At 40.5% G+C, this 13,062-nt stretch overlaps 1 protein-coding gene across 1 annotated transcript; it reads right to left on the bottom strand.

Annotated features, from left to right (window-relative positions):
* Nucleotides 1–3,878: 3,878 nt before the first annotated feature.
* Nucleotides 3,879–6,439, bottom strand: LOC106094647 (T-cell immunomodulatory protein). Its single transcript, XM_013261883.2, has 4 exons — nucleotides 6,078–6,439; nucleotides 5,916–6,008; nucleotides 4,849–5,850; nucleotides 3,879–4,795 (listed from the first exon to the last, which is right to left on the bottom strand). Exons 1-4 carry the CDS (start codon nucleotides 6,202–6,204, stop codon nucleotides 4,185–4,187), a joined length of 1,833 nt encoding a protein of 610 aa, XP_013117337.2. The 5' UTR covers nucleotides 6,205–6,439; the 3' UTR covers nucleotides 3,879–4,184.
* Between the last annotated feature and the right edge of the window lie 6,623 nt (nucleotides 6,440–13,062).

Genomic DNA, 13,062 nt, shown 5'->3' with positions numbered 1-13,062 from the left:
CATGGTCGACCATGTACAAAGCAATCGCGCTTTCGTATGGATTGCAATTTCATCTCGTATTTAAAAAGATTTTATTTTCAAATTTTTTATAAATTATGACCGATTTAAACATGTTCCTTCCTAAATTTCAAAGATTCTCGTTCAATAAAGAAATATGTAATTCACAGTAGAGAGATTTCGAACGATTTTACTCGTTCACGTATGCCGTAATTCGGCCCCAAGTCTGTCAAAATGCCGCTCTTTGAACTGCGAAATACCTTCTGGGCTGTTAAAGCAGAGACCATCCAAATCATCATCGTCCACCGCCCAAAAGCTACCAGGTGCATCTTTACGATCTAGATCGAGAGGATCAGCGATACAATAGAGAACCTCTAGATCAAGCGGGTCTGGACAACATTCATGCAGACCCGTCAGTAGATGTCCTTAAAAACGACCGCCACCCATCGCGCCTGAGAAAATTGACCCGATTGTGGGACCACACGACACCTGCCGCTGGACTTAGACCCAGAGCCCTCTGGATTCATACCGCCTTAGTCGCAGAGTTCCCGTAACCAAGCAGACGAGAGATAGAACACAACACACTGCTACAAGAACAACAACACGAATCTGAGCTCAGAGTTGCAACCCGTGTGGTGGAATCCCGTGTCGGGCTCACTTGGTGCCTGTAATGATCACGGCTACCAACAAGTAATAGGAAGAAGGCAAAAGAAATACACGGGTTTAACAACGCTTTTTGGAGAAGCGTCGTCACAACTTAATGGATTCAACATCGCTCTAATGGCTTTGGCACTGGCATATTTTCTCGCAGATGCAAAGAATGAAATCTGGCGATAAGGATGCCCAGAACCAATCTCTGATGACGGTATAGAAGAGTGATGTGGACACTACCACTATTGAAAATACCAAACTGTGTTTGTGTGAGTATCGTCAACATCAACTAAAAGAAATAGCTGGCATAGGAATTAATGTGCGGTTGTGTATGCTGCCCATCTATGCCCAGTTGGCACCATCATCTAGTTCAGTAGCTAACTTTAAAGCCAATTTTACAATCCCATGGCAGCCGGTTGTGCGTACCGGATTGACCCGATAGATTCCTTTATCGGTATGGGCTGCCGCCTCAGTGTACAACACTGCTACAACAACAACAACAAAGCCAATTTTGTCTGTGCAGTTCCATTTTACGCAAAATTCTAAGAAATGTAGTCATTTCTGGGTCTGTTTGAAAAAATGAACGTTGTTATTGTTGTTGTAGCAGTGTGTTGTACACAGAGGTAGCAGCCCTTGCCGATGAATGACTTCATCGGGTCAATCCAGTACGTATAACCGGCAGCTAGGGGATCGTGATCGTGCTTCTTGCTTGCGAGAAAAAGTTTACGTTTGAGTCCCCCGGCCAGTAAATTTTTTTAACTAATTTTAGAAAATTCGGCAAAATTTTTTACGTATTTCTCATTAATTTTTTTTTAAGTGATTTCTATAATTTTTTTAAATTTATAGATCGATTATAGATTGCGACTCAGTTGCAGTTGTGTGGTAAAACCTTGATATTCACATTGGTATAACGTTGGAAATTTTTGTCCGTTGCAGTCAATATAACTTTCTGGTTCCTTAAACTTGTATCACTGAAAGTGAGCGATTTTCGTTCGACTTCGTGTCCAAACCAGCTGATTTCTTAAAGGAAAAACAGATGTTGGAGTGATATATCACTGAAATTGAACGATTTTTGTTCGCCTTCGTGTCCAACCAGCCGATTTCTTAAAGGAAAAACATATGTTGGAGTTAGTGACTCGACCCACTTGAGTAAAAACAAGTAAAAGCGTGCTAAGTTCGGCCGGGCCGTATCTTATATACCCTCCACCTGAGACTGGAAATATCAGTTCCGCAGCAAGGCGGACATGCTAACCTCTGCGCTACGGTGGCCTCCACAGCTATTAAGTAACTTGTAAAAAATTGGGCAATTCACATTGGAAATTTTTTATAACAAATTTGCCCGTTGGCAACGCTACTGAAGTTGAGTTCCTAGCCATAATCGACCCCTTTATTTAATAGAGAAATTAATTGCTGTGCGGTAATGCTTATTGCGTTATGGGGATGCGTAGAAGACTACCAAACATAAGAGGATTAGTTCAAATCTTCTCGCAGTCAACTGACAAAACTAACAAAATTGTTTAGGTAGAGAGAGTGATGAAGAAAAATCAGAAAAAAAAATATTTTTCAAACATTGACAAAGGTCACAAGAAATCAATTACGGAATTAGTTTGTTGAAATTAGCAGAAGTACTAGTTCCAGGATCAACTGGTTACTCCAATGATAAATCCATGTTAAATTCAACAGTTGTTTACAATGAAAGTAAACAAGAGTGGAACTAGTCCTGATTTCTTTGGAATAAACAGGTTTGGAACTAGTGGCCTGGACTACTGGGTGGTATAGAACATAGATGGACAACAACACACAACCGTACATGAATTTCAATGCCAGCAGGCATAGTAAAAACGAGCATTAGCACTCGTACAGTGTAAGCAAATTCGTGTGGCCTTATATAGTCGTCACATTGTTGGTTGTTGTTGTAGCCATATTTTCATGTGGCGGTGGCGATCCTACTCAAGCTCCTGTAGGTGAGCAAGCTCGTTCCGGTCCCAAGGACCGATCGCCGCGGGAGCAGGTTGGCCATTGGTTATTCATAGGCGCCAATAACCCGCCTTGCCATATATCATAGGCACTGGGTATTTGTGTAAGAGTCGGTGCCACCCGGCCTCTCACGATATCGCTGATTGTCCGCGACTGCTGTTGCAGCCACTCCGTATAGAGCATTCCAGTATCCGCAAACTGCGGACGCCTCAATCGGAATCGGACCTCAATTTTCCAGCCTATGTGGAGCTCACAGCTATCTCGTGCCGGGACGCATTGTTGGTATTTTTTGGTTGGCTAGTCGGGTTTTTTGTCACTAATACAAACACAATTTAGAACTTTCAACTGTGTTAGGGTGCCCATCACAGGTATAAAATCCATGCCGCCTTGTCGGCGTGGTTATAATCTGTCTGAAAAACAAGAAGGCAGCAGAAGCCGCTGAGTCGCAAATTGAACTATTTTAGACCGGAGCGGCACTGTGATGAGACATATGCGTCAGTCAGTCTGCGCAAGGCTTGAAGATCGCCAACCCAACCGTTTGGAATCTAGGCACACTGTACCCCGTTCCAAATTGCTCGAAGTCATATATAAGTTTGGTTTCGTTCGGAACTAGTAAGAATCAATCAACAGTTAAAAAGAGTAAGAACCTCACTCGGCAATTAAGTACATAACGAGGTTTGAGGCAAGGAGACAACCTATCCTTTATCCCATAACCATTCCAGTAAAAAACAGGGGCAAACTTCTCACATATCAGTGAGTGGGGTCCGATTCAAGTTTAAGCTCAATGACAAGGGCCTCCTTTTTATAGCCGTGTACGAATGGCGTACCGCAGAGTGACACCTCTTTGGGGCGAAGTTTTTACGGTTGTACGTACCGGATTGACCCGATGGATTCCTCCATCGCCAAGGGCTGCCGCCTCAGTATACAACAGATTGCTACAACAACATCAACCATTTTTCAAATATCACAAATGTCGCCAGCATAAGGAGGCGATAACCAACGCTGAAAATTGTTTCTGATGTTCTCGCCAGAATTCGGACGCAGACGTTCGGCATCTTAGGCGGACATGCTAACCTCTGCGCTACGGCGACCTCCAGCATGAGAATGAATCTGCCAACGCGGGTGGTAACAACACACAGACGGGCGTCCAAGGGTCCCAGGTACGTTGCTACAACAACTAGTCTTAGGTAATTACAGCCATTAAGTATTCAAAGAGCATGTCTACCCCAAAACGACAAGAAATATCACGAATCTTAAGTATTTCATTAATTTTTATTGGATATTGAAATATATTTGCTGGTTAGAGTAGGTTATTTGTTTTGAATATAACCATACAATTTAAAGGCGGAATAATAGCTTAACATAAAAATTATTTAACACAAAATCAAAAAAAAAAAAATATAGAGAAACCAAATAAATTCAAAATTTAGTAACTAGGTCAAATAAAAAAAAAATGAGACGACAAAACTTAAACATATCACTTTGTATAATTAAAAATAAACATTTCTCCATATTTACTATTATACTGTCAAACTTCTCTCTTACACGCCCTCTCTCCTCTACATAGCATCGAAATGGAAACGATGGGCCTCTTGTAATTTCTCCTGCTTATCTTCACGCTTTTCTTTAATGTAAAGCACCAGTATGATAAGCACTATCACAAGGCAAGTACCACCCAGAGCCACAACACTCATGACAATCAGCTTGCTGGGTGTAACAAACAATTGGGCCTTCCAACGTTGTGGATCATCCACAGGCTTGGGCACTACAATAATTTGCGAATTCGGTATAAGTTGAGTCCAATTACGAGACATATGGCCCAGGCCCACGGTGAGAGAGTCGACGAAATTTGGTGTTCTGCCCAAACCGAAAATCGTATAGGGCAATTGCAAGGCAAAATAGGATGATTGGGGCAGTTGTACAGATGAACCACGCTGAAGATCACCCTCCTGAGTAGTGGTGAAATAGGTTATGCGTGGCCCTGGCAAATTGGTGCCATAGGTACGTTTCTTGCGTCCCAGGGGCGTATGTAATGTGGGATTTTTCTTATTTATGAGACCGGTTAGTACAATAACTTTAACAAAGTTTGCATCATAGTCCAAAGTATTGCGGAAGGCCAAAGGTCTGTAGCCTTTATTAGTTTTCTCAATGAGTATAACATCCAAAACACCTATGAAAGAAAAAAAATTATTTAAAATTTTAGTATCTTTGTATGTTACCTACCATCTTGATAGAAATCGTAAAATGCTCCTGCCACTGTGTTGTTTCCCATAGGATTGAGGGCATTCCATTTCACCTCAAATGTTCTTTTCAATGGGGGATTGCACATGGAGCAGGGAATGTTTTCCAATAGAAATGTTTGCATTCTCTTGGGGCCAGTCAATGTTTGCAGGGTCATAATCAAGTCTGGATAACCATCCATGTTGAAATCACCACTACGTGCAGTTATTGTCTTTAGATAGGCATCCTCTTCTATAGGTGGCACAAAACTCCACATAACGGCCTGGGGATCCTTGAAATTTACATGAATATCACGGAAGTTCCTGCCATCATGAACAAGTATAGTTGAATTGGAGCAATCCTTGTGGAAGCAAACTGGTAGAATAATGTTTTCCACACCTTCCAATTCAAAGTCGGCAAATACTGCCTGGCCCAAATTGTAGTCCGAGCCAACAATAGAATTATCAATGGTATGGTTAAAAATAAAGTCTTCCATGGGATCTTCGGTACATCCATACCAAACCTCGTAAAACTTATCGGTTTGCACAAAGAGATCAGCTACAAAATCCCCATTCATATCTAAATAAGCATTTGCATTAGGTATTCTCATTGAGGGTGCCACAGAATTTTCACCCGTGGGGGGATTGGCTTGATGGCGTACTTGTGGGGGCACACGAGATTTTTGGAAAATCCAAAATGTACGTTCCCCAAACTCATTTAAGCCATACAAATCGATGACCATGTCTCGATTAAAGTCCAAAGCCAGGGGTTCACCTTTGGTTTTCAACAAAGGCTCCTCCTTTTCACTTGTGCAATTCAGACCTTCGGGTCCTCCCCAATGGATATAAATTCTGTATACATTGTCCGAGCTCGTCAAAGGTTTGATGGCAACTAAAACATCCATTAGAGCATCTCCATCAAAATCACCGGGTATAACGCTGACAATTTTATAGTCCGTGTAATGGCAATAAGGGCCACTACGTAATAAGGGATCAGTATCAGCTCCTATTTGATAAACAAAGTAATATTTTAGAATCAACCTTCCTAACAGCGCGTTATTTCATGCCTACCATATAGAATTTGCAATATTTGCTGTCTGTCCTTTAGCATAAAAACATCAGTTAATTCGTCGGAATTAAAATCACCAAATGCAGCTACAATGCCTAAAATATTAATTAATCAAAATGGAATGGTTATAATGGCCATTGCAGTAAGTGGGTCGTTAGTCTTACCTTCTTTTACATTGCCAAAAACTTGGTTGGTAACATCATTCGCTTTCGTGTGGGTAAAACTTAGAGCAACTATGACCACAGTGAATAACACTAACTTACGATTAAATACAGTATTATATTGAAACATTATTATTCGATTTAATTGTGTATTTTTAATGGAAAATCTATATTTTTGGCCTCATAGTTTTGTGGCAAAAAATGTATGTGCAAAAGTCCAGCAAAGGCCACAAAACTTATCTTATTTAATAAGGCTTACAAATTTTCCAAGAAATACTTTTAACCAGGTCTATATTTGTTTCTTAAATCAATTTTGCAAGAAAATCACGAATATGAGTCAATGTATTAACAAAGGCAAAAACAGATAACAGCTGTTGAAGAAATCGTAATCGATTGCCGATTACAGTTTACTGTAGTATTAATGAAGGTAGATAAGAAATGGTAGGATCTTTCTACAATAGAATGTGACACAAATTCCCATTAGAGGCTGGTACAACGGTACAATTAAGAGGTAGGGTCATTAGCACAACAACAAAATTATAAAATCTATTTGTATTTTCATTTTTAAAACACTGTTTTGTTGCTTATATGTGGAAAATCGAATAAAATAGAACATATTCTTAAGATTTTAGACAAAAACACAGCTGTGTTATCAAGGCTTTGACATTTAGATTTACTACAAAATCAAAACAAAGAAAAAATTTACCCTGCATTTCGCATGACCGCACCTTATAAGTGCATCCTGGCTGATAACATGGTACAATAAAGAGGTAGAGTCATTAGCACAACAACAAAACTCCACCCCCAACGAAACCACCTTGAGTGGCAAATCCCGTAAATTGAAATGTCAAAGTAGTTTTAGAAATAAACAGTGTTTTAAAACTTTTCTTCTACAAATGTGTTTTGTACTACTATTTTCATCATTATAAATTTTTTTTGTTGCTTATGTGTGGAATATCGGATCAAATAAAGGGTGATTTTTTTGAGGTTAGGATTTTCATGCATTAGTATTTGACAGATCACGTGGGATTTCAGACATGGTGTCAAAGAGAAAGATGCTCAGTATGCTTTGACATTTCATCATGAATAGACTTACTAACGAGCAACGCTTGCAAATCATTAAATTTTATTACCAAAATCAGTGTTCGGTTCGAAATGTGTTCATTCACCGTAACGTTGCGTCCAACAGCATCTTTGAAAAAATACGGTCCAATGATTCCACCAGCGTACAAACCACACCAAACAGTGCATTTTTCGGGATGCATGGGCAGTTCTTGAACGGCTTCTGGTTGCTCTTCACTCCAAATGCGGCAATTTTGCTTATTTACGTAGCCATTCAACCAGAAATGAGCCTCATCGCTGAACGGTGAATGAACACATTTCGAACCGAACACTGATTTTGGTAATAAAATTCAATGATTTGCAAGCGTTGCTCGTTAGTAAGTCTATTCATGATGAAATGTCAAAGCATACTGAGCATCTTTCTCTTTGACACCATGTCTGAAATCCCACGTGATCTGTCAAATACTAATGCATGAAAATCCTAACCTCAAAAAAATCACCCTTTATAACATCTTCTTAGATTAGGTTAGGTTAAAAAGAGGGTGCAGATATTAATCCGCCCCATGCCACTATGGACATACACCTAAGCCAGTAATCGGCTTGTTGTGCGCTCTTAAAACTATAAAGTAACCTCTAAAAAGAAAATTTTAAGTTAGGAATTCCGTGCTACTTACACAGTCCTTAATTGTTTTCAATACAACTGCTCTAAGTTGGTTCATGTATTGTGCCTCCACCTAAGTACCGGTTCATGTTAGACGCGAAAGCCGGGCAATGACAAAGGAAATGCTCCAACGTCTCATCATCTTCCCCGCATGCCCTACACATGCTATCACTTGCCGCACCGATTTTACATAAGTGAGCTCGTAGTCCTATGTGTCCCGTTATGATACCAATAGCTATATTGTCCTCCTTCTAGCTTCCTTCAGTAATAGCCTCGTCTTCTCACGATCTGCATCCCCCCATAGGGTTTTCGCCGTCATACCGGCCGTTTCGCTGTTCCACAATGTTGCATGCGCTTTCGTCGTCCACTCACTTAACTCGGACTGCGTCGATCTGGCTTCGGGCTTACCAAGTTTATTGCCAGCAGTCCTGTGGCCTTCACCGCCAAATCGTCTGCCCTTTCATTTCCCTTTTACTCCGTTATGGCCCGCCACCCACACGGTGCGGATTTTCCCATCCTCAGAGAAGAAATCTCCCTCTTACACTGCAAAACTGTTCGTGACCTTACCGTCTGGTTGTTATTGCCCTTATGGCAATTTTACTGTCGGTAAAGATGTTCACACTCGACGTCCCTGCGTTCGCACCACACCACTCCACTCATTCCGTAATTATCCCGATCTCCGCCTGCAGGATCGTATTATGGTCAGGCAGTCTAAAACAGATCTCAGTCCCTGGATTCTCAATGTAAACTCCCAGGCCCACTCTGACCTCTAGCTTTGATCCATCCGTGTAACATATTCTTCCAGATGACAATACTAGGATTCCGCCAATTCAAGACTGTGCCGATGGCAGCAGTGCCTCGCACTAGACTTCAAGGTTCATCTTTGGTATCCGATCGGAAACCTCTTCCCTTCCTTCCAGGTTTCCTATCGTCGCCTCGATTATACCGCGATTGTATGAGCTGCTCCCATCCTCAATCCAGTCTCCCATCGCCTTAAGTCTCATAGCCACTACGGCTGCCTCACACTTAATCTGTATGTCAATGGGTCAGATATCTAGAGTAGTCTCCAGTGCCCTAGTTGGCATGGTTCTTATCGCTCCGCCTATGCCAAGACAACATGTTCTCTGAACCTGTTGTATGGTCCTTATGTTGAACTTTTTCTCCATAGCAGTCCACCAAACTACTGAGGCGTAAGTAAGTATTGGTCTAATCACGCTCCTGTAGAGCCAGTGGACTGTCCCCGGATTCAGGCCCCATTTCGAACCTACAGCCCGTCTACATAGTGCCCAACATCTTTGAGCCTTCTCAGTACGCTCCTGAATGTGACACTTCTAACTCAGTTTCCTGTCCAAGATCACACCTAAGTATTTGACCTTGTCAGATATCGAAATCGTCTTATTGAGGAAACGTGGTGCGTTAAATTGGCCCACCTACGTCTTCCTCGTGAACAGGCATATTTCAGTCTTCTCTGGGTTAACATTCAGACCTCTGGGTCTAGCCCAGTCATATGCCATATGCAAGACCCTTTTGGCCCTTCTTCTCTCGTTCGGTATTATAACATCGTATAACCTTAGAAGTATTATATCATCGTCTGCGTAGTAGACGTGTTCAAATCCCTCCCCAATCAGCATCCGTAATAGGTCATTTATGGTGGTCACCCATAGGAGTAGCTATAAAATGCCCCCCAGTTGCGTGCCCTGCGCCACTTGCTCCCTTATATTTATGCCATGGGATACACAATTTTTCCACCTGCATATGGTTTATCCAGTCTCTAAGGACCGGATCCACCCGGCACTTGTCTATGGATTGGATCAGAGTGTCGGTCCGCACATTGTTAAAGCCCCCTTCATGTCAATGCATACCGCCAGGGTGTACGTTTTGGCATCGATGGATTCTTCTATTTTATGCACCCCATGCAGGGCAGTCTCCACCGACCTTCCCTTGATATAGGCATTCTGTTAGTGTTTGATCAGTTCGCTGGATGTCCTAATCTTTATCATGTTGTCCACAATACGTTCCATGATTTTGAGTAGAAAGGACGTAAGGCTTATAGGTCTGTATGCTTTTGGTGTCGCATAACTTGCCTTGCCATGATTGGGTATAAACACCATTCTTGCCTCCTGCCAGGCTTTTGGAGTATATCCAATCCTAGGCACGCTGTGAAAATTTTGGCCAGACGATGCGCCAGATGGTCTGCCTCTTTCTGTGGTATCGTCGGAAATATTCCATCGGGTCCGGGTGACTTAAATGGTTTGATTTTTCAATTCGATTTTTCATCAAAAGCCTCAACCTGTCCTCCGTTGTCTTTGCTCTCACTCTCATCTCGTCTACGAAAATTATAGTTTGGGCTTGGGTTTTTGAGAGAAAATTTTTTAACTTGGCGGCGTCATTATCGCTATCGACCTGTTCGCAGAAGAGCTTCCAGGAGGCACGTTTTGCCGCTCTGGTGATCTTATTGTAGTCCTTGAGCCGTGTGTAATACACATCCCAATAAACTTCCGCTTTTTTACGAGGTCTGCGGATCTCTTTTCCATTCGACGTTGACAACTCTGGGGAAAATATATAATTAAAATTTTTGTGACAAATAACGCAGGTCCACGGCCGAGTACCAGTGTTAGCAAAGAATAATTGGTAGTTGATATGGTTCAGTCCAGAAACTTTGTTTTGGGTCGTCCTTGCAGATTTTCTCCATCAGAGCGTGTGTAGCAGTATCGCTCCGGTGAAGGTTTTTCTGGATTACTTCAATCATTTGTCCTCCAGTAAATGGGCATCTTGGGAGTAGGTGATGATCTCATCGTCTGCCGCCTGTTCTTTAGATTGCATTGACTTTCCTGTCACTGCACTGCCTGATGTCATCGTTTTGGGTTCTTTGCCTATTCTAGTCTTCCGACTTTTTAAAAAATCGTTAATGGTTCCATCGTCGGGTCTCTGTTCGTTAAGCTGTATTGGGTTTCCATTCCCTGTACTGCCTGATGTTTCAATACTAGGATCTTTGCCTATCTTAGCCTTCCAAATCTTAAGTAAATGAGCTTCTTGGGAGTAGGTGATGGTACCATCATCGGCTCCCTGTTCGTTGGGTTGAGACTCCTGTCGCTGCGCTGCCTAATGTTCCATCTTTTTAAGATTTTAGAAAAATATGACAGCTGTGATATCAAGCCTTTGACTGACTTAGATTTACTGCAAAATCAAAAGAAAAATGTAAAAATTGTACTCAGCTATTCACATGACTACACCTTTTTAGTGCATCCTGGCTGGTACTATTAGTTGCCCAAAAAGTAATTGCGGATTTTTTAAAAGAAAGTAAATGCATTTTTAATAAAACTTAGAATGAACTTTATTCAAATATACTTTTTTTACACTTTTTTTCCAGGATTCACTGAATAAGGTTAAGCCAAGCGATCAGCCGATATACTTTTTTTTTAATATTTGGCAGTACTTGGCATTGAGGATGTCAACTTGTTCTCTTTTTACATTCATTCTTTGTTTACGTTTTCTCCTATATGATGACATTTTCAATAGTCAGATTTGACATCCTTAATGATGTTTATGGGGCCTATCCACTTTGTGTTTTGCATGTGACCTAACCTTCTATTAGTGAATCCTGCTTTTTTTCTAAAGCAAGCTAAAAGTAACAGCTGATAACTGACAGAAGAAAGAATACAATTACAGAGTCACAAGCTGTAAAAAAATTTGTCAACGCCGACTATATGAAAAATCCGCAATTACTTTTTGGGCAACCCAATATATTCGATTTCCACAGTTGAAAACAAACATTTTTCAGGATTACTTTTTTGAAACACTACAAAAATCGCAATGAAAGCATAACGCTTTTATGAAGATTTTTTCATGAGTAAATACTGGTACAACGTTCTTTTTTAGGGAAACATCACTGAAAACATTTCAGTGGTTTGACAAGGTTACCACATTTGCTTTTTTTGTCCAAAATTTTGCCCTTAAAGGCCGGTACTATATTCGGTTTTCGCGTTGAAACTCCATATAAAAAAATGAACGGACATATTTGCCGAAATGTGTTCGTTTCGTCATAACTTGTTTTTTCATCTAGGGAAAATTTACATTACGGGACGCCCATTGAGAGCACAACCACAGTCGCTGTGCAACAAGTAATTTTCTTATGCAATATAAACACGATCGTCAAACTTCTAATTGTAACTAAGTGTTTGTTGGTGTTAGTGATGTTGCTCACATGTACTCTGGTTGGAAAAAAATAAAGTGTTTGTGGATGTATATATAAGAAAGTATTTTTTAAATGTAAATAAATATACGAAAGTAAAAATAATAAGATTTTCTAGTTTTTTCACTGCTATAAGTTAAATAAGCGCAACTTTCCAAAATCCTTTGTCAGCATCTTCCACTTTTATCCAAATATTGTTGTTGTAATTGCAGACCAAAAGCACAACACAACTATACACACACAAACAACGAAGAATGGTGTGAACTATTGGGTTGCCCAAAAAGTAATTGCGGATTTTTTAAAAGAAAGTAAATGCATTTTTAATAAAACTTAGAATGAACTTTATTCAAATATACTTTTTTTTACACTTTTTTTCTAAAGCAAGCTAAAAGTAACAGCTGATAACTGACAGAAGAAAGAATGCAATTACAGAGTCACAAGCTGTGAAAAAATTTGTCAACGCCGACTATATGAAAAATCCGCAATTACTTTTTGGGCAACCCAATAGCAACATACACAAAAAAAGGGTTGCTCTAATCACTGATTTTGACAGATAGTGGCCTCAATATTTTGTTGTAGGCCAACAGCCACTACCTGTAAATGCACCTTGCATGCACGTAAGCAGCTGAAAAAGTAATAGGTGCCATATCAATTTTTATATGAAAATGGCAACATTTTGGCCAAAGAAACCCAAAACAAGTAAAAGCGTGCTAAGTTCGGCCGGACGGACAGACATGGCTAGATCGAATAAGAATGTCGAGATAATCCAGAATATACTTTATGGGGTAGCTGACTAGATTAGTATACCCCCATTCTATGATGGTGGTTATGAAAATGAAATGTGGAAACCTTTTCAAACCAGCGAAAGAACGAGTTTGGGATAATTTTGCCCAAAAAAAACGTAGTACCAGCCTTAAGGCCTAGACAGAATGAGGCGTTGAGGAGTGTAGCGTTGAAAAAAGAAACTCTTAGAACAAATGTCAAAAATGTAACTCACAAAAGTTAAACAATTTGTAACTATGACGACTAAAAACACTTCTTCACGTATGGCAGCACAGAACGACGCTCACTTT

The sequence above is a fragment of the Stomoxys calcitrans genome, chromosome 1 (genome assembly GCF_963082655.1).
Source record: "Stomoxys calcitrans chromosome 1, idStoCalc2.1, whole genome shotgun sequence".
Classification (NCBI taxonomy): Eukaryota; Metazoa; Arthropoda; class Insecta; order Diptera; family Muscidae; genus Stomoxys; species Stomoxys calcitrans.
Note: the sequence above shows the minus strand (reverse complement) of the source record. Positions and strands in the feature narration are given on the sequence as shown.

Excerpts from the sequence above, each read along its gene's own strand:
- LOC106094647 (XM_013261883.2), bottom strand. The coding sequence starts at position 6,204 with ATGTTTCAATATAATACTGTATTTAATCGTAAGTTAGTGTTATTCACT. Across the intron at positions 6,009-6,077 it reads TTTTGGCAATGTAAAAGAAG|GCATTGTAGCTGCATTTGGT; the intron begins GTAAGACTAACG and ends TTAATATTTTAG. Across the intron at positions 4,796-4,848 it reads TTACGATTTCTATCAAGATG|GTGTTTTGGATGTTATACTC; the intron begins GTAGGTAACATA and ends TTTCTTTCATAG.